The 22252-nt window shown below is 42.7% G+C and overlaps 1 protein-coding gene across 1 annotated transcript in view; it reads right to left on the bottom strand.

Moving 5' to 3' along the window:
• The window catches only part of LOC310673741 (interferon-induced, double-stranded RNA-activated protein kinase-like), a 30855-nt gene extending 9065 nt beyond the window's left edge, over positions 1–21790 (bottom strand). The window contains 17 exon segments of the mRNA XM_083432332.1: positions 457–528; positions 693–727; positions 1850–1946; positions 3291–3368; positions 4704–4801; positions 5779–5905; positions 6997–7247; positions 9061–9181; positions 9895–10035; positions 11333–11638; positions 14134–14263; positions 15882–16038; positions 16969–17063; positions 17502–17628; positions 19048–19137; positions 19371–19489; positions 20876–21790. Of these exon segments, the coding sequence (XP_083288458.1) occupies positions 457–528; positions 693–727; positions 1850–1946; positions 3291–3368; positions 4704–4801; positions 5779–5905; positions 6997–7247; positions 9061–9181; positions 9895–10035; positions 11333–11638; positions 14134–14263; positions 15882–16038; positions 16969–17063; positions 17502–17628; positions 19048–19137; positions 19371–19489; positions 20876–21074 (2243 nt within the window). The 5' untranslated portion in view covers positions 21075–21790.
• Between the last annotated feature and the right edge of the window lie 462 nt (positions 21791–22252).

Below are 22252 nucleotides of genomic sequence, written 5' to 3'. Positions count from 1 at the left end.
TGCCAGACTCTAGGGTTGTGTGCTCATCTCACTCTATAGGCCGGGAGCCAGGGCTGTCCGCAGACACTTCCGGGCACACCCTGGACACCCAGCCGCAGGGATTCGAACCGCAGACCATGCGATCAGCAAGTCCTAGGCGCTGAGGTTTTACCCACAGTGCCACCCGTGTCCCTCAATTAAACTACCAGCTTGTTAAAGGAGATCAGCTGTTGTAATTTGATCAGACCTTTTCATGACAGCAAATGGAAAGGTCTGTGTGTACTTGGACAGGGACCAATGCGTGTGTTAAAATCACCAGCTACCACTAACATGGACACGACTAGTTGCATTTTTGTCAGTACTTCACAAGCCATCTTTCCACGTAGTCTCAATTCAATTCAAATTTCAAAGATTTAAACGGTGAAACTTATTTAAAAAAAAAAAAAAACCAGCAGCACTTTTGAAGGCTACCCTTACTTTTCATTGATGGTGTACTTGCTTTGCTTTCGATTCAGCTTTGAAAATTTCGGTGCCAATGGTGTCTCTCTTCTTAGGAAAGAAAAAAAAATGGAAATGAAACTTTGTAACACTTGAGCAGTAAACACAAGAACATCTGTAAGTACCCATTTACTTTAAGATGTTAAATCATTTCCCCTAACTAACCGATAAATCAATTGAATGAAGGGCATCCATTTCAAAAGATGAATACATACTTTTTAGGTCTCACAGCAGAACCTTTGGGACTTGCCTATGGCAAAATCAAGAAGAAACAATTAATGTTGAAGTTCTACCACAGTGCCAAATGCTTAAAACTCAAAAACACCACTCAAAATCAGAATGCAGTTATTGTCAGGCATCAGAGTTCAAAAACAGGACCACTGCAAGTCAATAAAATTTTTCCTGTTTCCTGAACCATACAAGGTCCTGGTTAGGAGGAAGCTCCCACTGGTTGGAGCTCCACAGACCTCAACTCAAACTTCCCAGATCTGAGGAGTTAAACAACTCAGAAAAATCAACCCCATGTGACTAGCTGCTTTATAGCTTCTGCACTTTGCCCCTTAGCTAGGGATGTAGAAGTTGATTTGATCCATTTCTTGTAATGGACTGACTTGACCTGATGCGCCTGAATTTGACTGGAACAAAACATCCATTTGGATTACACACTTCTTCACACTTTGCAATGACGTTTCAGTGTACAAAGATTGCACACAAAAATACCTATTTTAGGCAAAAGATGTGTAGAAAATGCTATTTTAGAGGGAAATGGGTGCAATGGCATTGAAAAAAACTGTGTTTTACATTAAAAGTGTGAATAAAGGCAGACCATTGAAATACAGACTTTTTTGTGTTCTTCTTTTAAAAATTTCACACAAAATGGAACTGAACAGACTACTCTTGAGGGCCAGTAACCTGAAATTGGGGAAGGGCTGTAGCTGAGTGGCAGAGCATCTTGCTTGGCATGTGGAAGGTCCCAGATTCCACCTCCAGGTTGGACTGGGAACATCCCATCTGAAACCCTAGAGGGTTGCTGCCAGTCAATGTGTACAGCACTGAGCAAGATGGACCACTGGTCTAACTCATTATAAGGCATATTCTGATATTCCAGTGGAATGGAATGAGCCCATCCCCTGCTCATCACTGAGGGAAACCAGACTGTTGCCTGCCAGTTTTCCTTCTGTCTATTTCCTTGGTGTACCACCCTAGGAGCCATTTGGCAGAAAGGCAGTATACTTAAAATTACATCAGACTGACCAATGTATTTCAATTCAGTACTCACCTATAAGAAATTATAGCAGGATTAATATTTTAGCGCACACAAACAAGAGCAATAGTTAATACTGTCATGGCAATAGAAATTAAGTTTTCATACCAGAGAGGATGGAGAAGCTTCATTGAGCTGTATGGCACCAAACCGATTAGCAAGTTTGTCAGCTACATGGTTACAACTGGAATCCCGATCTGTACCACTACAGAAATATTTGAAACGAATGTCAGCATTATCTGCCAATTATGGAGGGCTATCTTGAAGTGAAGTTTAGGGTGGGGAGGTAGTTCAGTTTTTTTTGTTTTGGTAAAGTATAAAAACGGTCCACCAAATAAAATATAGGCACATTTCTTGTATCAAAGCCAGAAAGCATGCCCATTATGATCCCTGTGAGCGTAGCATATTTACTTAAGCCTGCTCAACTATACAAGCAAGACAAAGCATATGAAAAACACCACAGTGTAACTTAGCATTAAAAAAGCATTTTCTTTAAGGCCTCAGTTGTGCCCAGGCTCTCCTAGGTTATGTTTCTAGTTCACGTTTTTGGAAAACACTTGCTCTTCCACATTCACTATCTCCTCTGCCTTAGGTGTGGGGACTGCTTTTCCGTCTGAGGGCGCATTTCCTACTGGGCAACCTTTGGAGGGCCACATGCCCACAGCCTGCAGCACCAGAGGCAAGAGTTGGCAGATCAAGGAATGCAAATGTTACCTTGGTGCAGGAAGCTGGTTTCTATCCACATACATGCACGTCTGTCTCCTGCATCCAGACTAGCACAAGGCATCACCAGAGTTCAATGGTGTATTCCAGCCAGGCAGAAACACTTGGGGGCGTGAAACTGGGCCAATGTGGGATGTGGCCTGAGGAGATTTCCAAGAGGCCTGGAGGGGTGCATTTACTCAGGTCTTTCCTAATCTTGAACAACCAGAAATCCACTTCAGGTGCCATAAATGCTCTGAAGTCAAGAGAAGTCTGTTTGTATACTAGTGCCGGTCTCACTAGCTGGCCCTTGGGCCCTTCTCCAGATGACATCCCTCAGTAGCTCTGCTCCACATCCTCCCCCAGTTCTTTTGCCTAGGCTGGAATGTATCCTTGAACTACAGGAACTTGTTTGCCTGGACACACACTTTCCTTATGCTCCTCCTAATCCAGGGGTCAGCAACCTTTTTCAGCCGTGGGCCAGTCCACCGTCCCTCAGACCATGTGGTGGGCCGGACTATATTTTTTTTGGGGGGGGGGATGAATGAATTCCTATGCCCCACAAATAACTCAGAGATGCATTTTAAATAAAAGCACACATTCTACTCATGTAAAAACATCGGGCAGGCCCCACAAATAACCCAGTGATGCACGCTGATTCCCGGACTGTCCGCGGGCCGGATTTAGAAGGTGATTGGGTCGCATCCAGCCCCCAGGCCTTAGGTTGCCTACCCCTGTCCTAATCCTTCCAAAATGACAGAAATTGTAGACTAGATAAAGTCTGCAGACTCTCCTTGAGCACCATTTGTTTCTCCACTTTTAAATTGCCACTGAAATTGTTCCTTACTTTGAATATATACCGGAGCTCCGAAAAACTATACTATCCGATTTGTTGGAAGCAAGGTCCACAGCCTCTTCAGCAGACCTGAAATACAAGTTTCCAAACAGCAGTTTTGAATTCTCTCAGTATTTTTCTTCCTTTTGGTTTTAATTTATAACGAAAGGAAAAAAGGAACAAAAACTATTTAAGTAAAGAATAAATGACAACATAAAACCAATTCTCAATGGTTCTCAAATACACTTCAATACCGTTTAAGTTTCTATTTAATAGTTTGGGTTATAAAGTTAATTAATTATTTTCCTTCATTTCCGCATATCCTGTGGGGGAAAACCATAGAGAGGATGAGGACAGCATTCACTTTACAGGGATGGATCAAGGCAAAAATCATTTTCAGCAGATTGGTTTTCATAATTTCCATTATTCTTAAGGCTGATGAGCATACTGCCTGTCTTTCAGATTTCCATGCAATATCAATACAGTGGTACTTCGGGTTACATACGCTTCAGGTTACAGACTCCACCAACCCAGAAATATTACCTCGGGTTAAGAACTTTGCTTCAGGATGAGAACAGAAATCGCGCGGCCGTGCGGCAGCAGTGGGAGGCCCCATTAGCTAAAGTGGTGCTTCAGGTTAAGAACAGTTTCAGGACCTCCGGAATGAATGAAGTACGTAACCAGAGGTACCACTGTATATGACATATTATACAAAAACAATTTGGTTTGCCTGTACATTTCAATAATTTCATTTATGATGTTCCTTTTTCAGCAATTGTTATCTTCCAGAGGTTCCTGTGCAGCAACACTGTATTTTATTCTCCAAGAGATTTCTATTTTTGCACAGAGGATTATTTTGCTGTTTGCTATGATTTTTTTTTTTTAAAAAAAAAGGTAAGTCCATGGATTTAATGTCTGAATCAAAACCTTCAAGCAGGGATAACAACTTTAACTGAAGTGTATAACGAACAGGTTTTTCTAAGCTTGTTTAAGTATTTTCAGCTGCAGCATACTTCTAAAAAACGGACTACTCAAAAGATTAGGCAGGTATAAAATCCATTTGAAGAACTTTTAACTACTGCATAAAGTGAAAGAGCAGCCCAGTTCACACACTAGACCACAAGGCTTGAAATAAGAGATCCACATACAGGCAAGATTAAAATACATTAGAAGATGGCAAAATAAATAAGAGGACCATCTATCCTCCTGTGGGAAGGAGGGCCACAGCTGTGATCCTACCATTAATAAAGCACTGTTTCAATTGCTACCAATCACACCTTCCTCTCCATTTACAAGGCTATGTTATACATAAGTGTCCCTTTTGCTCATTATGGAATGCTATATTGTACAGCATTGTTGTTAAATCAACAACAAAAAATTAGAATAAGAGTACTTTAAAGAGACACCATTAAATGTTTAACTTACGTCCCAGATGCCTCTGGTGATGATTCTTGGGAATTACTGGGTAATGGATTTCTAGAACTATTTGTAGAACTATTTGGAAGGGAAGCACTTCTTTCTGCCTGAAAAACAATTCGGAATTATACCTTAACCGTGGATTTAAAAAATCTACTGCAACAAAAAGTAACAATGGCAACGAAATGAAAGGGATTAAACCAGGCTTGGCCAACCCAGTGCACTCCAGATGTTCTGGACTATAAATCTCAGTCGGTAGACCCTAATCCCAGGGTCATGGGTTCAACCCTCACATCAGGCAAAAGATTCCTGCATTGCAGGGGGTTAGACTACATGACCCTCATGGTAGCTTCCAACTCTACAATTCTATGATTCTCATCAACCCCACCAAGCATCACATTGCAGGCAGGGGCTGGTGAGAGCTGGCAAAACTATTCATAGGACACGCCCACTTCCTGCAAAGAAAATGGCTACACTGACAATTAAAAATAATTGTTATGTACTGAAGTTCTCACCCTGGGCCAGCAGGGGGATACTGTAGATAGTTCAGGTCCACATATGCAAATAAGGAATGGAAAGTGACGTTCAGTGATTTCGCTCAGTGTTTCAGCTCAGTGATTCAGCTCCACTCAGAGGGTGGCCGCATCTGGCTGTGCTCTGTTGTCCATTGATCCCATCCTCGTCGCCAATGTTTAGTTGTGGGTGAACATATCAGACAAAACAGCGAATCTTCAAACAGCTCTTGTTTATTCACAGGCCAGAACAGAACTGAACTGAAGGGTTCAGCCAGCCTGCTTATATAGAGCTCCACTAGAACGCAACAGTAACCATTTTCTGTAACTATCCAATCACTGAACGTCACTTTCGATCCCTTATTTGCATATGTGGACCTGAACTATCTACAGTATCCCCCTGCTGGCCCAGGGTGAGAACTTCAGTACATAATAATAATAATAATAATTTATTTGTACCCCGCCCATCTGGCTGGGTTTCCCCAACCACTCTGGGCGGCTTCCAATAAAGATTAAAAATACATTAAATGTCACACATGAAAAACACAGTCTGATGAATATGCAATACATACCCTGGAAGTTGCTTGGTCATTCAATTTTTCATACGCTTGCCTGGCTGCATTCCGTTTTGCTGTTTGTTTATTATTTCCTGTTCCCTCACCAAAATCTTTATCATCAATTTTACAGACACAGTGAAAACTAGAAGGCATAAAAGAGGGGAGGGGGGAAATAAGTTAGCATACACTGTTGTAGACGAAGGCAGCAATCCTATAGACCTTGGGCAGGAACCCAATCTCCATACGAAGTTCTAATGACCTCAAGCAAAACTTTTTTGGTGTCCATGTTACAAAAGTGAGCATATAGCCAGGAGTCACAAATTGGATGGCCAGAGCAGAGTCCACACAGGCAGATTGGCACTTCCATTTTCTCTCCACCCTGAACAAGCTCAAAAAATCTCTGAAGGGTCCTCCATTTTGAGGGCACGTGGGAAGCTGCAGGGGAGTGGAGGGAAATAAAAACCCTTGCATCGGGACCTCAAGCCTTTCTTTGGCTATGGAAAACTTCAAACGCACTGCCACCTGTCTCACATACCATTTTCCTACATTTTATTTTATTTAGGTCAGGGTATCCCAAAGTGGTAGATAAATGACGGGCAGTATATAAATTTAATCAATAATAATAGTAGTGATAGTAGTAAGATAAAGGTAAAGAACGCCTGGGCAGTTAAATCCAGTCAAAGGTGACTATGGGGTGCGTTGCTAATCTCGCTTTTCAGGCCAAGGGAGCGGGTGTTTGTCCACAGACAGCTTTCCAGGTCATGTGGCCAGCATGACTGAACCACTTCTGGTGCAATGGGACACTGTGATGGAAGCCAGAGCGCACGGAAACACCGTTTACCTTCTCTTCGCAGCAATACCTATTTATCTACTCACACTGGTGTGCTTTCGAACTGCTAGGTTGGCAGGAGCTGGGACAGAGCAATGGGAGCTCACCCCGTCATGCAGATTCGAACTGCCAACCTTCTGATCGGCAAGCACAAGAGGCTCAGTGGATTAGACCACAGTGCCACCCACATCCCAGTAGTAGTCATAGTAGTGGTGAAATTACTAAATGTCACAGACCATTCCCAAAAGCCGGAATTAAAAAAACCTCAGTATGAGCTGGCACCCAAATACCACAAAAAAAATATCTACTGTTATCTACAAATCACTAAGAGCTTTAGGTTTAACCAAAAAAAGTTGCCAAGAGTAGTAATCAACAAAAAAAATCAATTACTATTGACAACTTACATTGGCATGTGATCCAGGCCAGATTTAGAAACCACAACATATTGAACCACCACTTTGTTTCTCGATGAATATTCATTGAGCAAGCCAAGATAGTTAAGTGAAGAAGCTGGTTGTGCCAGATTTGCAGCAGGCTCAGGAGACTGAGATAGTGGCGATGACAGAGGAGGAAGCGGCTGCTGTGGTCTTAAAACAGGATATTGTGGTGGCGGCAGAGGAGGCAGCGGCTGCTCTGGTCTTAAAACAGGATCTGCCTGTAAACAATATGTATAAGTCAGTTTGCAGTGAGAGGTTTCTCACTGAATTCCTCCTTATTACATGGTATGGGGAGGTCCGTACTTACCTTGGGTTTCATGTTCTAAGTTGGCAACAGGCCCCACAAAATACTGTTCTTATTTAGCAATGTTACATGGCAATAACAATACGCATACAAGGCAAAGGCCAGAAGGCTAGACCTGATACAAGATAGGTGCGTGTCATTCCTAGTTCTGACCTGGTACTGGGTATATATGAACCCAACTCCCCATAGGCTGAAGACCTAGGGGACCAAGCAGCGTCCCTTGGAATTGCCACTGAGGGACCCTCCACAGAAAAACTTGCAGAATAACACTAAGGGTTTTCAAAAGAGGTGGTGACGCCACCCACAACCTGCAAGAACACTGGCACCAAAAGGTCCAGGTCAAAGAGAGACAACATAGTATGCATCGACAGACCCAGAAACATTGTACAACTTAAGAGATGGCAGTGCTTCCTGAAAGACCTTCATCACCATCAGCTGTATAAGAAGGACATGGGTTCTCAAACATTCAGGTGGTCCATAGCATGCTCACATTAAATACTGATTTTTAATGGCATTTTTTTTGCTTATTTTACTTCTTACATTGCATTTTATTGTAATGCAATTTGAATTATATGACATTCTGTGTATGTAATAGTTGAAATTTCCAAACCATCTTCCAAGGCAGCCCCTGGAAGTAGTAGTGTAGTATAGATAAACTCTTTCCTGCTCCACAAACATTATACACTTCCTTGACTTTACAAAGGCAGGTTTGTCAATCTCCTGTTCTCTGCAGCACTCAGCTAATCCTGATCCAGAAACATAGCTATGGCAAAGAGGTCACTCCCATGAGTCTCAAAGCAGAAAATTTGTTAGGACTAATTGGAGCAAATCTGAGTCACAAGCAGTTCCAGAGTATTTTCCAGATATGCTGTATGGATCTGCTTTCATCAAGCTCCTCCACCCCTGTGGGGGGTATACCATAAATGCACAGGGATGTCGCAAAATCCTATCAGTATTATTTTTACTTTGTTCTTTTGTGAGTTTCTCAGTGAATTTCTAAAATGTTTTGCTTCTATGCCTGTTTAGCTATGAAGCCACGTCCTTCCACAAACTTGGAATATATTTCCCCAAATCTCAGACATAATAGAAGTTAATTCAAAAACCTACCACATGTGGTATCGCTGAATTTCTAAATAAGATGTATGAAGTCAATTTTGTCTGAAAATCGTATTTGGAGTATTTTCCCCTATCCATAGATAATAACTAGTTGTTTTTTTAAGAGAGGAGGAGACAACGGCACTCTGCACATGTGCAATGGCACACTTTCCTAAACCCTATTGTGATGGAAACAGCAAGGTTAAATAGTGCGGCCATATCAGCTCAAAATGTTACCAGCTACCCCTGCCCACAGATGGCATTTCCTAGCAGCTTCAGGCAGATGTTAAAACAGAATGAGATAAAGTGGTACCTCGGGTTAAGTACTTAATTCGTTACGGAGGTCCGTTCTTAACCTGAAACTGTTCTTAACCTGAAGCACCACTTTAGCTAATGGAGCCTCCCGCTGCTGCCGCACCGCCGGAGCACAATTTCTGTTCTCATCCTGAAGCAAAGTTCTTAACCCGAGGTAATATTTCTGGGTTAGTGGAGCCTGTGACCTGAAGAGTATGTAACCCGAGGTACCAAAGTAAAAGATTGGGTTTTTTTTAGTATACCTCAAGATCAAAGGCTCTTTTCTGTTTTCTAGATTATTTGTATGTCTTGACATGTATCCTTTATGGTCTACTTACTGGCAGTTCTTGTTGTAAGGACTCCCAAGCTAAGAATGCTGCATGATCTTTTGCCTCCTTCTTGCTTTTACCTGTTGCTCGGCTATACTGCTTTCCATCTATTTCAACTGCTACAGTGAATCTGCAATGAAAAAGAGAGAGTTAAATGCCCACAGTCCTCAAAATATGCTTGCAGATTGAATTTTATGCTTTTGTATGCTGGATAAACAGAAATGGGAAATATCTGGATAGTTTCCTCCTGTAAATCTCTCATTCCTATTATTTGTAAAGTGTGCCTAATGCTAGCTTCCCTTTTATGTCCTATAAGGCTCCATTCACCAAGCATGTGCCCTCTATATGTTTTAGAGTACAACGCCCATTATCCCTGACAATCAGCCATGCTGCCTTGGGAGCCAGGGTCCAAAAACATCTGGAGAGCCACAAGTAAGCCATCCTACTAAATTAGATGCTGTTTCAGGCAGCTGACTGGAGAGTAGGAGGGTTCAACAGTGCAGCTTCTAAGGATAGTTTACTAACCTATCTGCAAGAGAGGGACAACGTAGCAAAACAACACAGAAAATGCACTACTTTGTCCCACCCTTATAATTGGAATGAGAAACAAAAGGCAATGTCAGGTCTTGGGGGTGGGGGAAGCCTGGTCCTATGTTATGCTTTATCTCTTGAGTTGGAAAATCTTAGTGGACCAAGAAACTGGGACGGTTAAGGAAGTGTTTCAGTTGTACACAAGTAAACTGGGAAGGACTGTTTACTTTTTGCATAAAACACACCTGGAGGGAAGTGTGAATTTCCTCACTCCTCCCTGTCCCCACTTCCCAACATTCTTCATCCACTTACACAGGATTATGAGATGGGCCATCGAAACCAAGATCCTTATAGTCCAATCGTAAACGTCTTCTCTGACAATACTCATTAAGTTTCGCCATGTATATTCTTGGAACAGCTTGGTTGTCTGCCATTTTGGTACAGGCTAGGAAACTGAAATAAATTCAAAGAAGGAACACTGTATTATTAACAACACTCCCCACCCACCCTTATAAGTACAGAAACCAGGGGGAAAACCAGAGCACTTTGGAAAAGAGACTGTGGGGAACACCACACCCCCATTCACACCATGGCACTGGTGGTACACAACAGTGGTTTCCACCACCACTTCCCCAGGAGGCCCAACACAAACACAGAATCGTAGAATCAAAGAACTGTAGAACTGGAAACTGCTCAGAAGCGTTCCAACTGGGAAACTGGGAGTGGAAGCAAAGGCATTTCCCCAAGAAAAGAAATGAACAGCGACTCTCTCACACTTCTTTTGTTCCGCCACCACCCAGACTAGCGCCAATCTGCTAGTCCGTGTGGTGGGGCCAAAAGGGACAGGAGAGTGGCTCTCTCTGCTCCCTCTAAACATCACAGGAGCCCCTACTACACTCTCCCTATTCCCCTATCAGAAAGCTTGTCAGCAGCTCTATGGGAAGAATGCAGAGAAGACCTTAGATGCCAAGAAGAAGAATTCTATTACAAACTTCTCAATAGGCAATTTTCAACCTTCCCTTTCCTTATTACTGAGCAGCTGCAGGCATAGCTCAGCCAGTAGAGCGTGAGACTCTTAATCTCAGGGTGGTGGGTTCAAGCCCAACGCTGGGCAAAAGGATTCTTGCATTGCATGGGATTGGACTAGAAAGATGACCGTCGTGGCCCCGTCCAACTCGACAATTCTATCGATCTAGCCTAAGAGTTCAGATTAACTCAAACGCTGACTCGCTTTTCTGTGACCTGAGACATCGTTAACCAACTGATAAGGAACACAGCGCCCGGTGACTGGTGGCGCTGTGACCAAAACAAACTTGCAGGGGGAAAGCCAAGCAGGGTCACCCGCGCCGTCCCCTGGACCCAGGCTGGCCAAAGCGGCCGCAATGCTGTTCACAGGAGGACCGCCTGCCCTGGGGCACAGCGGCGCGCCCTTCTCCCTACCTGCCCAAGTCAAGGGGCGAGGCCGTGAAAGGTATTTGGCAAAGAACCTTCCAGAAGTGCCTCTCGCCCTCCCTGGCAGCAAAGGGGCAATGGACCACAAAGTCCATTTTTCTGCCCGGGCAAGAAACACCCCTCTCGGGGCGCCCCTGCAAGGATGCCACCTGCCTCGGCCCAAAGCCCACGTCCTCGGAAGGAGCCCCGCTGGAACTAAGCAGGCTGGCACGAGTAGGAATCGGGTGGGATTCCTCCCGCGCCCCCGACTTTTGGACGCCTCCCGTCAGCGGGGTCAGGACCACCTCGGCGTACTCACCGGCTCCACGGGGTGGTCGGTGGGCAGCTGCTTCTCCCTTGGGACAAGTCCGGGCCAAAAGCGGCGGAGCCCCCTCTGCAGACGACTGCTTCCGAGCGGGAGACTCGTCCGTCTGCGGGAAGCACTGCTGCTCCGCTTTCGTTTCCCTGCAAGAAGCGGGCTCCGCTCCTTCCCTGGCACAGGCGGCCACCGCGGAGAATCGAAACTGAAACGCGCCGCTGGCCGTAACGGGAACGTGTCGGCTTTGGAACTTCCGGCCTGGTCTCCTCACCGCCCAGCCTGGTCGCTAGGAGGGTTCCCTCCCGACTTCTTGGGTGATTTTATAACTCCGCCTCTCAAAAGGGGTTCTGGTTCAGAGGCATCGCGGGGGGGGGGGGGGCATACCTGGCTGAATCATTAGTCATCCAACTTTATCTGACTCCCTTTCATAAAGTGTTATTTTGCAACGGTTGTGGTGATGTCTTCGTTTTATTAAGTTGTTTGAATGCTTGCTTTATAACTTGACTTTCCTCTGCAGTGTTTTATTTTGCATTGCTTTCTCTGATAGTTTGATGTGGACTGTAAACCTCTTGGAGATTTCTTCTTCTTCTTAGAATTATAAAACAGCATAGAAATGAATGGATGAATGTTTTGCCAAAACTGGCTTGAGTAATGGCATTAGGGATCCTAGCTGTCTTCCACGCCTAGGGTGTCAGGTGGCTTAATCTGGCATTGAGCAGACCCATGCCTCAATTTCAAGGCTCGACTAATGTGAATTGTTATTATTTGTTTGATTTATACCCTGCCCTTCCTCCCAAAGGAGCCCAGGACAGCAGACACTGAGCAGGGGGGACAAAAAAACTGCACCTGGGGTTCTCAGGTGATCTCCTGTTCTAACGTTCGCGGGTTCCACGTCTCAGTTTCCATAATGTCGCTATTTCATGTGCCTTCAAATTCATATCCAAGACCATGAACAATGATAATTGTGTATCAGTAGAGGTTGAACAACTCAAGCCACAGTCCTAACCCCAATTAACCTGGGAGTAAGACCCAATGAAGTCAATGGGATGACTAAACATGGTTAGAACTGTGCTTCAGGTTGCAATGTATATGTATCTGGTACAAGCCTTGAAGGGTTGTAATATACAGTATTGTAATGGCACTGTTAGGTCTAACTGCGAAGGAAACTAGAAGAATCAGTCCCAGAATGTAATTGTGCTAGTAACTGGGTCAGTGAGAATTGGTAAATAAACCTGTCAGTGTCATCTAATGGCAAAGCCAGATTGATACAAGGCTTACTTTAAGATATGATTTACTAGAGGCTGAAACCTAACACATGTTTATCATATCTGAGCTGAGCTTGAAAGAGTGAAATACAGAGAAGTGCCTCTGAGCATGCACAGAATGCCTTTGTTTCCCTACTTCAGGTGCGGGGAATGTTTGTCTTTTCAGATGTTGCTGCAAGCACAGCCAATGGCTAGGGATGGTGGGAGCAACATCTGGAGGGTCAACGATTCCCCACACCTGCCATACTTTGTCATGGTAGCTTTCTACATTTGTTGTTACTGTGAAGGCCATTCAAACATCCAGGACCCTCATGCACTGCCTGGTAAGCTTCTATCAGGAGTTACGCCTTTGCCAGTTGCTGTGAGAATTAAATGCACCTGCGATTCTACATCCAGCCCATACATTTAAAGCACATGGCTTCCCCTCAAAGAATCCTGGGAATTGCAGTTTGTTAAGGGTGCTGGGAAATGTAGTGTGGTGGGGTATATACCATAGTTTACAGGATTCTTTGGGGGAGCCATGTGCTTTAAATGTATGGTGTGCATGTAGACAGTTGTGAGATGTGGGACTAGGATCGCTGTCTTTGAGGACAGATGTTTTGTTGAAATAAGTACCGTATTTTTTGCTCTGTAAGACTCACTTTTTCCCTCCTAAAAAGTAAGGGGAAATGTGTGTGTGTGTAATGGAGCGAATGCAGTCTGCGCAGCTATCCCAGAAGCCAGAACAGCAAGAGGGATTGCTGCTTTCACTGTGCAACGATCCCTCTTGCTGTTCTGGCTTCTTAGATTCAGAATAATTTTTTTCTTGTTTTCCTCCTCTTGTGCGTCTTGTGGTCTGGTGTGTCTTATAGAGAGAAAAATACGGTAAATGTTGAGTATTAATGTTAAGTATACGGTAAATGTTAAGTATTATACAGTAAGTACTTATAAAGCATGTTGCAGAGAGTACATCAGTCATCTTTGCAACATTGCTGCCAGTTGAGTCAGTGTTATTGGCATAGACTGCGTATACCAAAATGGGACAGTGGGTTTTGGCTCCACAAAGCAGTGGTACCTCGGGTTACATACGCTTCAGGTTACAGACTCCGCTAACCCAGAAATAGTGTTTCAGGTTAAGAACTTTGCTTCAGGATGAGAACAGAAATCGTGCTCTGGTGGCGCAGCAGCAGCAGGAGGCCCCATTAGCTAAAGTGGTGCTTCAGGTTAAGAACAGTTTCAGGTTAAGAACGGACCTCTGGAACGAATTAAGTACTTAACCACTGTATGATTGAGAATGTAAAACAAGTACAGCATATCTTTTGAAGTAGGACAAAGCCATTAAAGAAGAGATCACCACCCCAGAAATACTTCATAACACATATGTGTTGATCTCCATGCTGTCGCCATTTTGTATGTTAGGAATTTGAGTACATGATTTTAAAGCAAGAAAGACTGAGAACATTTTATTTATTTTCTGTTCATAAATGTCTCCTGCACTTAAACATTATTTTATTCTTAATCAAAAGACTTCAGATAATAGCCTCCACATCCAAGGTTTAAAATTTACAATATTGGTCATATTTTAGCTTTGCACCCAGTTTAGTTCCTGCTAAGCACTCTTCAAATTTTGCATCCATTTCCCGGCTCTGAGCTTCAGTGAACAAAGTCTTCCAGTCACCCACAGCACCTATTAAGAAACAATGAAAAATGAATCTCACTCTTTATGCCTTCCTATATAGAGGTTTACAGATCAGATTTATGATTTTGGAATGTTGAAGCAGATGGCTGTACTGTATTGTCATTCTGCAACACTATGCACCCTTTCTTGGGAGTAACCAAGGAAGGGAATTACTAGGTTGCATCAGAATGGGCTGTTTAGAGATGTGAAGAGTGACAGAAACATTTGCGGGGTATATGTGTGCATGTGCGTGCAGCTGCAAGGTTTTCTTTTTAAATATTTCTGTTTCTTTAACATCAGCAGCAGCAGCAGCATTATTGAAACACAGCTTTTCCTCCCAAGACAAGCCTAAGAGATTTTTGAAAATTAAAAGAAGCACACACACACAAGCATCCTAAAATATATTATCTTAGCATGATGGCTGACATGTTTTCAAGGCAAAATTTTAAAAATAGCATTCTAACTTCCTTGTAATGCACCGGCTACTCTTCTAGTAGCTATATAAGAGAATGAATCATATTTATAATTTCAGTATATTGTAAACTTGTAGAACTCTCAAACCATCTCGCCTGCTGCAGATGTCTCCTATCTTTGCAACAGGTTAAAAAAACCTATTCTTTTTTTTGAAGGGGGGGCAGGTAGTCTGACACTAATCAAGAAAAATGCAAACACGAGAAAGAGTAGAGAAGCTTGCTTTGATGTGTGGAAATATTCTGTTGTCTAAAACCAATGGAAAAACAAAAACAAAACTGGAAGCTTATCCCTGTCAAAATGGTTCTGGTTAAAGAAACGTGATGTGGTAGCATTGTAAAGAATAGTGTTGTTTAAATTACACAGTGAAGTAATTTATACTGTGGCTAATTGGTTTACAGTTAGAGCACTTAGGCATTATTTCTATCCCAACCTACTTGCAAATAAGCCCCACTGAATTCCAACTATCCCACTGTGCAGTCCTATGCTTGTCCACCTAGAACCTTTCAAGTTCAATAGGACCACCAACTCCCAGATCACCTAGACCGCTATTCAGAGTTTTAACTGTCTTGTTTGATTATTGACATAATAAAACATGAGCTGCCCTGGGCTCATGGTTTTCATGCCTATTACTCTACATCAGGCTTCCTCAACCTTGGCCCTCCAGATGTTTTTGGCCTACAACTGCCATAATCCCTATCTAGCAGGATCAGTGGTCAAGGATGATGGGAACTGTAGTCTCAAAACATCTGGAGGGCCAAGTTTGAGGAAGTCTGCTCTACATAGTTGGATATCATTGGTAGGAGAGAATGCAGAAAACTGTGATGTCACAGCACAAGTAACTTCCACTTTTGCAGACTAATTTGCCTATTTAAAGTATGACATGTGTAAACTATTGTGGACCATAAGACGTCCTTGTTCTAATGATAGCAAGAAAATGAGAATGGTCTTACAGAGGCTTTATAAGGGTTCTTAGTTTTTTTGAACTTTGGTTCTATATGTGGGAGAGAGAAAGAAGGAAATGGGTCAAAACTATTTTCTAGGCATTGACCTAGGTTTGGTTTTTTCCATAAATGGCACCACTAGAGGGTGCTTGTGTTACTGGAAGAAACAGAATTCATTGCAAACTAGTGGCATAAAGTCAATATTGTAGTACCTTTCCTGAAAAGGACAGGAGCAAACCGACCATGTGTTTCTTCAGATTTACTGCTCATTGCTTGGAAGGTAGAGCTCTCTGCAACAGACTTAATCATTTCATCAGACAGAGGTAGTTCATAAAAGTCAGCTATTCGCTTCACTCCTTCGTGAAGATTCTGGAAAATAACAATAAAGTTAGTTATGACTTCATAAATATATTTGGTACAAAGGTAGATTTCTAAGTTAGAATCTGCCCTAAGATTCAAGAATGGGGCAGGCTAAACATCTGAATAAATATATTCATAAATGTAAGGTATGTGCTTTACTGCCCTAAAAAGGTGCATCTGATATTAGCAAAATAAGTGCAGCGTGAAAGGAAGCACAGAAACATTGTCACAGCAAAGGTGCATCATTTATAACTTTCTATTTGTTTCTGTAACTTATATTCCTTGAAAAGCATTCCCCTCACAAATATCTGCTACCCATTTTTTTCCATTTCCAGTGTGCCATGTTCAATCATCTATATTCCTTTTAACTCAGAAATGTTTGAAATGATTAAAAGTTTGGAACACTACTTCTGAGAAACTTACTTAGCCTGTGAATGAGCACACCCAGAGAGTTTACACCACAATACTTAATCAGACTGGCATATTGGTGTGCTTAGTATTTAATGAACTGCAGGATTGCCATTTATTTTTTAATTTTAAAACATTTAAAATATCCAAACCTGCTAAAGGGAAAAAACAAAACACACACACAATACTCACACACTTAGTTGTGGCAGAAGAAAAGTCAAAATATAAAACTATCAGAAACACAGCAGAAAGTACTTGGCAGCATGATGAGAAAGAACTTCCAAACCTCAGTCAAAAATGAATGCATTTTAAAGAATTATTAACTGCAGGTTTATTAAGGAAAAGAAAACTAAAGGCAATGAGGAGGGAGGGAAAGGGAGCAGAAACAGAAAAGCAAAACAATGCCTCTCCCTTTACCAATTCAACAACCATCAATACACCTGTCTTAATTTCCACATACAGCTAGATTAGGCCATCTAAGAAAAATGAATTCACAACAGAATCATTATCTCGATTTCTAAGAATGCTCACTTCTTTCAGTTCTTCAAATGTGATGATCATGACATTTTCGTCATCCATATGTTTGTCCCAAGCAAGAGCATGGTCAAAGTAGGACTTCCAACAAACTGAAATGAAATGCAAACAGCATATTTCATAGCCGGGGGGGGGGGGGGGAATAAAAAACAAAAATGACATCAGTTGCTGGCAAAAGCTGCACATATCCTACAATGAGAATACAACACTTCGTTCATTCCGTTTAACCCAACACTGATAAAAACCAGCCATTTTTATGACATGCAAAATCTGTACACAAATCATCAGGTGTTGAAAAGATGCCTAAATTCACATTACCCATCAGTGATGAGTCTGGCTATCCACCACTATCTGAAGGACATCTACTAATGATGCAAGTCTGAGTAAAAGAAATATCGACTGTGGGCTTTTCCCTGCAATCAAGAGTCCTGGTGATCTGAAACTTGTTTGCCTTTCATCTGAACAGAAGCTCTACCCAAATACTTTGAGGGAAGTTTCAGGAATACAGAAAGTGAGAACTTCTAACCTACCTTCACCACTCATGAACTTTTGAAAAAAATCATCCCAAGAACTGACATCTGGAAGAACAGGGTTTTTGTTGTAAAAATGGTAATAGGATACAGCGGCATCTTTGGGGTTTCGAAATACTACCAACATCTATTTAAAAAGAAAGAAAGAGATATTAGATTTTGTTGGAACCTCCCCTGTGCAAACAGCTTTCTGGAGCTGACACATCAAGGAGGCCATTGGCCCCTACCTAAGGCAGAGCTTTTAAACTCCGTGCCTTGCTCTGGAAGGGAGCCTCTCACACAGGCTCTATGTGGCTCCCACAATTTCTCCCAGGAGCCTCCCATAGCCCATATGCGAGGCCTTCCCAGAGCCCAGTAAGAAAGGCTGAGAGCTTAAAATCTCTTTGTGTGACAGGAAAAGTGCTTTGGAACTCTCTCCCTTGTGTGCATTTAATTTGTTTCATTGCATGATGGCCAGCCACCATACAAGTAAAGCTGTTATTGCGCAAGTTAAACGCAGACAAGTTGCAAGTCAACAGTATTTATATAGAGGAAGCCTGCAACTTGAGCTCATTTAGCTTTACGCAAGTGGGAAAATATTTTTTTGAAAAATTAAAAGGGGGCACAGGGTTCTGGGGGAAATGACTTCGACAGTCCCAACTACCATTGAACCCAATGTGTTTTGAGTATATGCAATTTTGGCATTAGGTGAGATCCCCAGAACAAAGGTTGTGGACATAGTGAACTGAAAGTAACATATCAGTGCAAACTGAAATTGAAATGTTGAAAAAGCTGGTGCCTTATAATGTTGTCTGTTCTTGCCCATCTCGCTTAAACTGGTTGTGGGGAGTGACACAACAAAAGGCAAAAGTTTAGCAAAAGTAGATAACACTTCCAATAACACTTTGCCTTGGAGAGACTTGGGGGATGGCTTTTGCTTCATAGTTCCCTCTTTGGAATTTCCCCCAAGTAAAACTGAGTATCTATTCTGAGGAATCTGACCAAACTGCGGGTGGCAGTGGAAAACAGAAGTGCCTGGCGTGCTCTGGTCCATGGGGTCACGAAGAGTCGGACACGACTGAACGACTAAACAACAACAAATTCTGAGGAAGAAGATGGGGGAAAGGAGATTTTCTACATTATCCTGTGCTCATCAGACCCGCATGTGAAGAGAACAGTTTCAAAGGTCCCTTACCTCACACAGAGATTACAGATAGCCTCCAGAGATTACAGATAGCCTCCAGCTATGCAAAGAATGCAGTGGGTCCAGATTTAGTTGTACAGTACCCAGGTCCCATTGAAATCAATGGGTTTAGTCATGAGTAACTAAGCCAAAGCAGGAGAGAGCAATCCCAACTCTGCTCAGTCCTCACACAAATCCTCAACCCAGTCCGAGGGAGGGTTGGAATGCTCTATTAGCCTGGATTTAGGCCAACTGATGCAGAATTTGCTTTGACAATATGACAAGAGCTGTCAAATTAAGATACCTATATTAAGTACTCAGTATTGTGATTAAATGCTGTTAGAGTATTAGGCAATCATAATAGTAGTGAAGCTAGTCACTTACCTTCACCTTATTCTCAAAAAAAGATTTGGGAATATTATCATAATGAAAATGTGTAGAAAAAATACGTGGAGAAGGCTGCTTGTCCATGTCCTAGAATAAGAATTAGAGGAATGTTAACTTTGTTGTTGTTTCAGGATCTAGAGGAGTTGTTTCCCCGCTTCTTTTTATTGAGCTTTATAATTGGAAATAAACAACAACTTTGAGTTACATATTGACAGAAGAAGAATAACAAACTATACAAAGAGGTTTGGAGTACATGACCATTTGGGTCTCTTCAAGTTGTACAATTCTTTGATTCTCTCTCCCTCCCCCCTTTACCCTACCTGAACTTTTGTGGGCAGTCCAAATTCAAGCATTTGTAGGTTTTCTAGTGGTGGTAAGTCCTTGTTACTTGGGATTGCGGCTACCATGTCATTTACCATTTGGAGCACCCAGTTAGTACCTGCAACATAAAAGCAAATGAGACATATATGAATCACAAGAGCATAAGCTGCACAACCAAATGCACAGTCATGTTCATATATGGCAGTTGGCTTAAATCGTAGGTCTTCAACCAGTGGGACCTGCAGGTGGGTCACAAGGTGATGCCAGGTAAGTCACAACAAAGCTGTCGCCATCATGCAAGCTGTAAACAAACTGTAAAGGGTCAAGACTTTGAAAATGAAGGGAAACAATTCTTTTGGAACAAAAGCTTCATTGTGGGAGAATCCAAGGACCTTCTTCATGTTTCATCCAACAAAGGGGCAACAAAGAGCAGTTGTCATTCACATTACATTCTAAGGGTGAGGAACTTTTCCCATGAATCCTGTTTGTTTTCAGGCAAGTTGACATTAGGTGGGAACAAGAGTCACAGAGGAGTGAATTAAAATGGCAGAGAAGGTGGCACAAGGTGGATGAAAGTGAACAAAGCACAAAAGAAAGTGAGAGGGATCCAGAAAGACAATTCCAGCAGATAAAAGGAAGTAAAAGAAGGTGAAAAGGGGGCATGGGTATTTGAGAAAGTAAGAGCTGCTTCTCCCACAAAGGTGCAACATATAGCAGAAAACCCTCACCAATACTCCAGTTGCCCCTTCAAAAGTGCCCCCCCCCATTAAAAAAGGAACAACACAGGTTTGTTTGCTCTAACTGCAACAGAAGGTACTTCCACATGACAGCTTATTCATCGTGGATGCAGGTGCTCATACATGTAGGTTTTCAGCAGCTTCCAAAATCCCCATAACCATTTCTGATAAGCACAATAAAACATGGAAATGATAAATCCAGATTAAATGGCTGCTGCCTTGGCTGGCCCTGGAGACTGCAGTCTTTTATTCTCTCTTCTTCTGTGAGAGAGCTTCCTCCCCACTTGGCCCCAGCCCAGCCCAGCCTTGCCACAGCATCCTCCCCACCTGCTGTTGGTAACATGCTGCCTGGCTTTGGAAGAGACTATCCTTTCAATTTCAGAGGCCTCACCAGTTAAATAGAGGATGGGTTGTAGCCAAGGACTTATGGGGTACACATCTCCTCTCCTCATAAAAGAGGGCCTTGAGTCGCTGCTCATGGCTGTTGTGGGGTGCTCAGCCACTGAGGAAAGAGTCAATCCAGGCACCCCAAAATGTATTCACCTGGGACCCATTTCAGTTCATTTTGGGTATCAAATAAACATTGGTTTCCTTGTTCAAACTTTAATACAAAACCCCCATTTACCATTTATGAAAAGCACAACAAAACAGGGAAACTGTAAATCCAGATTACATGGGGGAAATAAACATACAAATCGTATGCGGTCAGATATCAATTGGTAACCAAATCTATTCCCCTTTAATTCCATTAAAAGCTGGATACTCACCGCATTTTGGATAAGCAACAATCAGCCTATCGTCCTTTCTCGCTTCCATGGCTTCCAATGCTTCAAAGGTCTCAGGACTACAAAGTTTTGGATACAGCACTCCTCTGTAAGTAAACAGCAGCTCCTCATTCTCCTCCACTTTAAGCGTAGCAAAAAGATTCTCTACTATTTTCCCAAGATTTGTCTTTTTCTGGGCCATCTTGTTGATCTGCCACAGTCTTGTCACAACCCCTTTTAAAAGGCAGATTTGCTTCTGCGTGACCAGAAGTTGTATAATAAAAGTATATAGCAGAAGAGGAAGCAATTCTGAATCACAAACACTCGCACGCTATGCTCTCATTGACCTCTGAGAGTTTGCAAACTCTGTTCTTATTTGCCGCTGACTTGGAACAGCCCCATTTTCTGGATATGTAAATTGCACAATATTTGAGGGCTGGGCAGGGTGCTTTCTCAGAGGAAAAATCACTTGACATTGCAACACCAGAGGCTCTGTAGGGGAAGAAAAGCAGACTGAAACCATTCTGACAGGTTAAGTAGCTAATGGTATTAATGGGAGTGCATCCTTTCTTCTTTTAGGATACTTTGGGAACCCTGTGACACAAACTTTCACCATAAACATGGTGAAAAACACAAAGCAAAATGCATTCTTTCATGGCTCAATCCGAGGCACATAAACTTGGAACTAAACTTGGAAACGTCAGAGAACTTAAATTCTTATTTGTAAAAATGTGTTTGCCAGTTCTGCAGCCACTTTCCCACTTTCAAAGATGATGGAACTAAAAAGGCCCAGTTTTGAGGGGCATTCAAGGAGAGGAGGGAGAGAAAGTTGCATTTGTGCTTATGCAAGTTGTCCTGTGGGTGCAATTATTTGGCCTGAAGCAGCTCACTAAGGGTTGATAATTTGTTTCCAATTGCAACCCGACCCAGTTGTTTCCCCCTTTCTCTTTTTTGCCAAAGAGGGTAAATTAGATGCAGCTGCTTTATTTTACTTTCTAGATAGGATAAAACTAAATGTTTGTTCAGACATTTGGGATTTCTTAATACAAAATATCGAAACCCCTGTCTCTCAGAACTTTGGTAGGTACACATTAAAAAGTCCATCTTTCACAATTACTGTATTTTTCGTCCCATAGGATGCTCCGTCCCATAGGACGCACCTAGTTTTTTGGGGGGGGAATAAAGGAAAAAAGTTTTCCCTTTATTTCCCCCCCAAAACCAGGTCGGGGAAACCGAACCAGGTCGAGGAACAGCGGGATGGCGGCGCTGCGCCTCCCTGCTGTCCCCCGAGCTTGTGGGGCTGGCCGATGTCTGCCCGGCGCGCGGGGTGCTCTGCTTCAGGGCGCCTATTGCGCCGGGCAGCAGGCTGCTATCCGCATG

The sequence above is a fragment of the Podarcis tiliguerta genome (genome assembly GCF_965153285.1).
Source record: "Podarcis tiliguerta genome assembly, chromosome: 3".
NCBI lineage: Eukaryota > Metazoa > Chordata > Lepidosauria > Squamata > Lacertidae > Podarcis > Podarcis tiliguerta.
The sequence above is the reverse complement of the archived record's forward strand: the minus strand, read 5'-3'. Positions and strand labels throughout refer to the sequence as shown.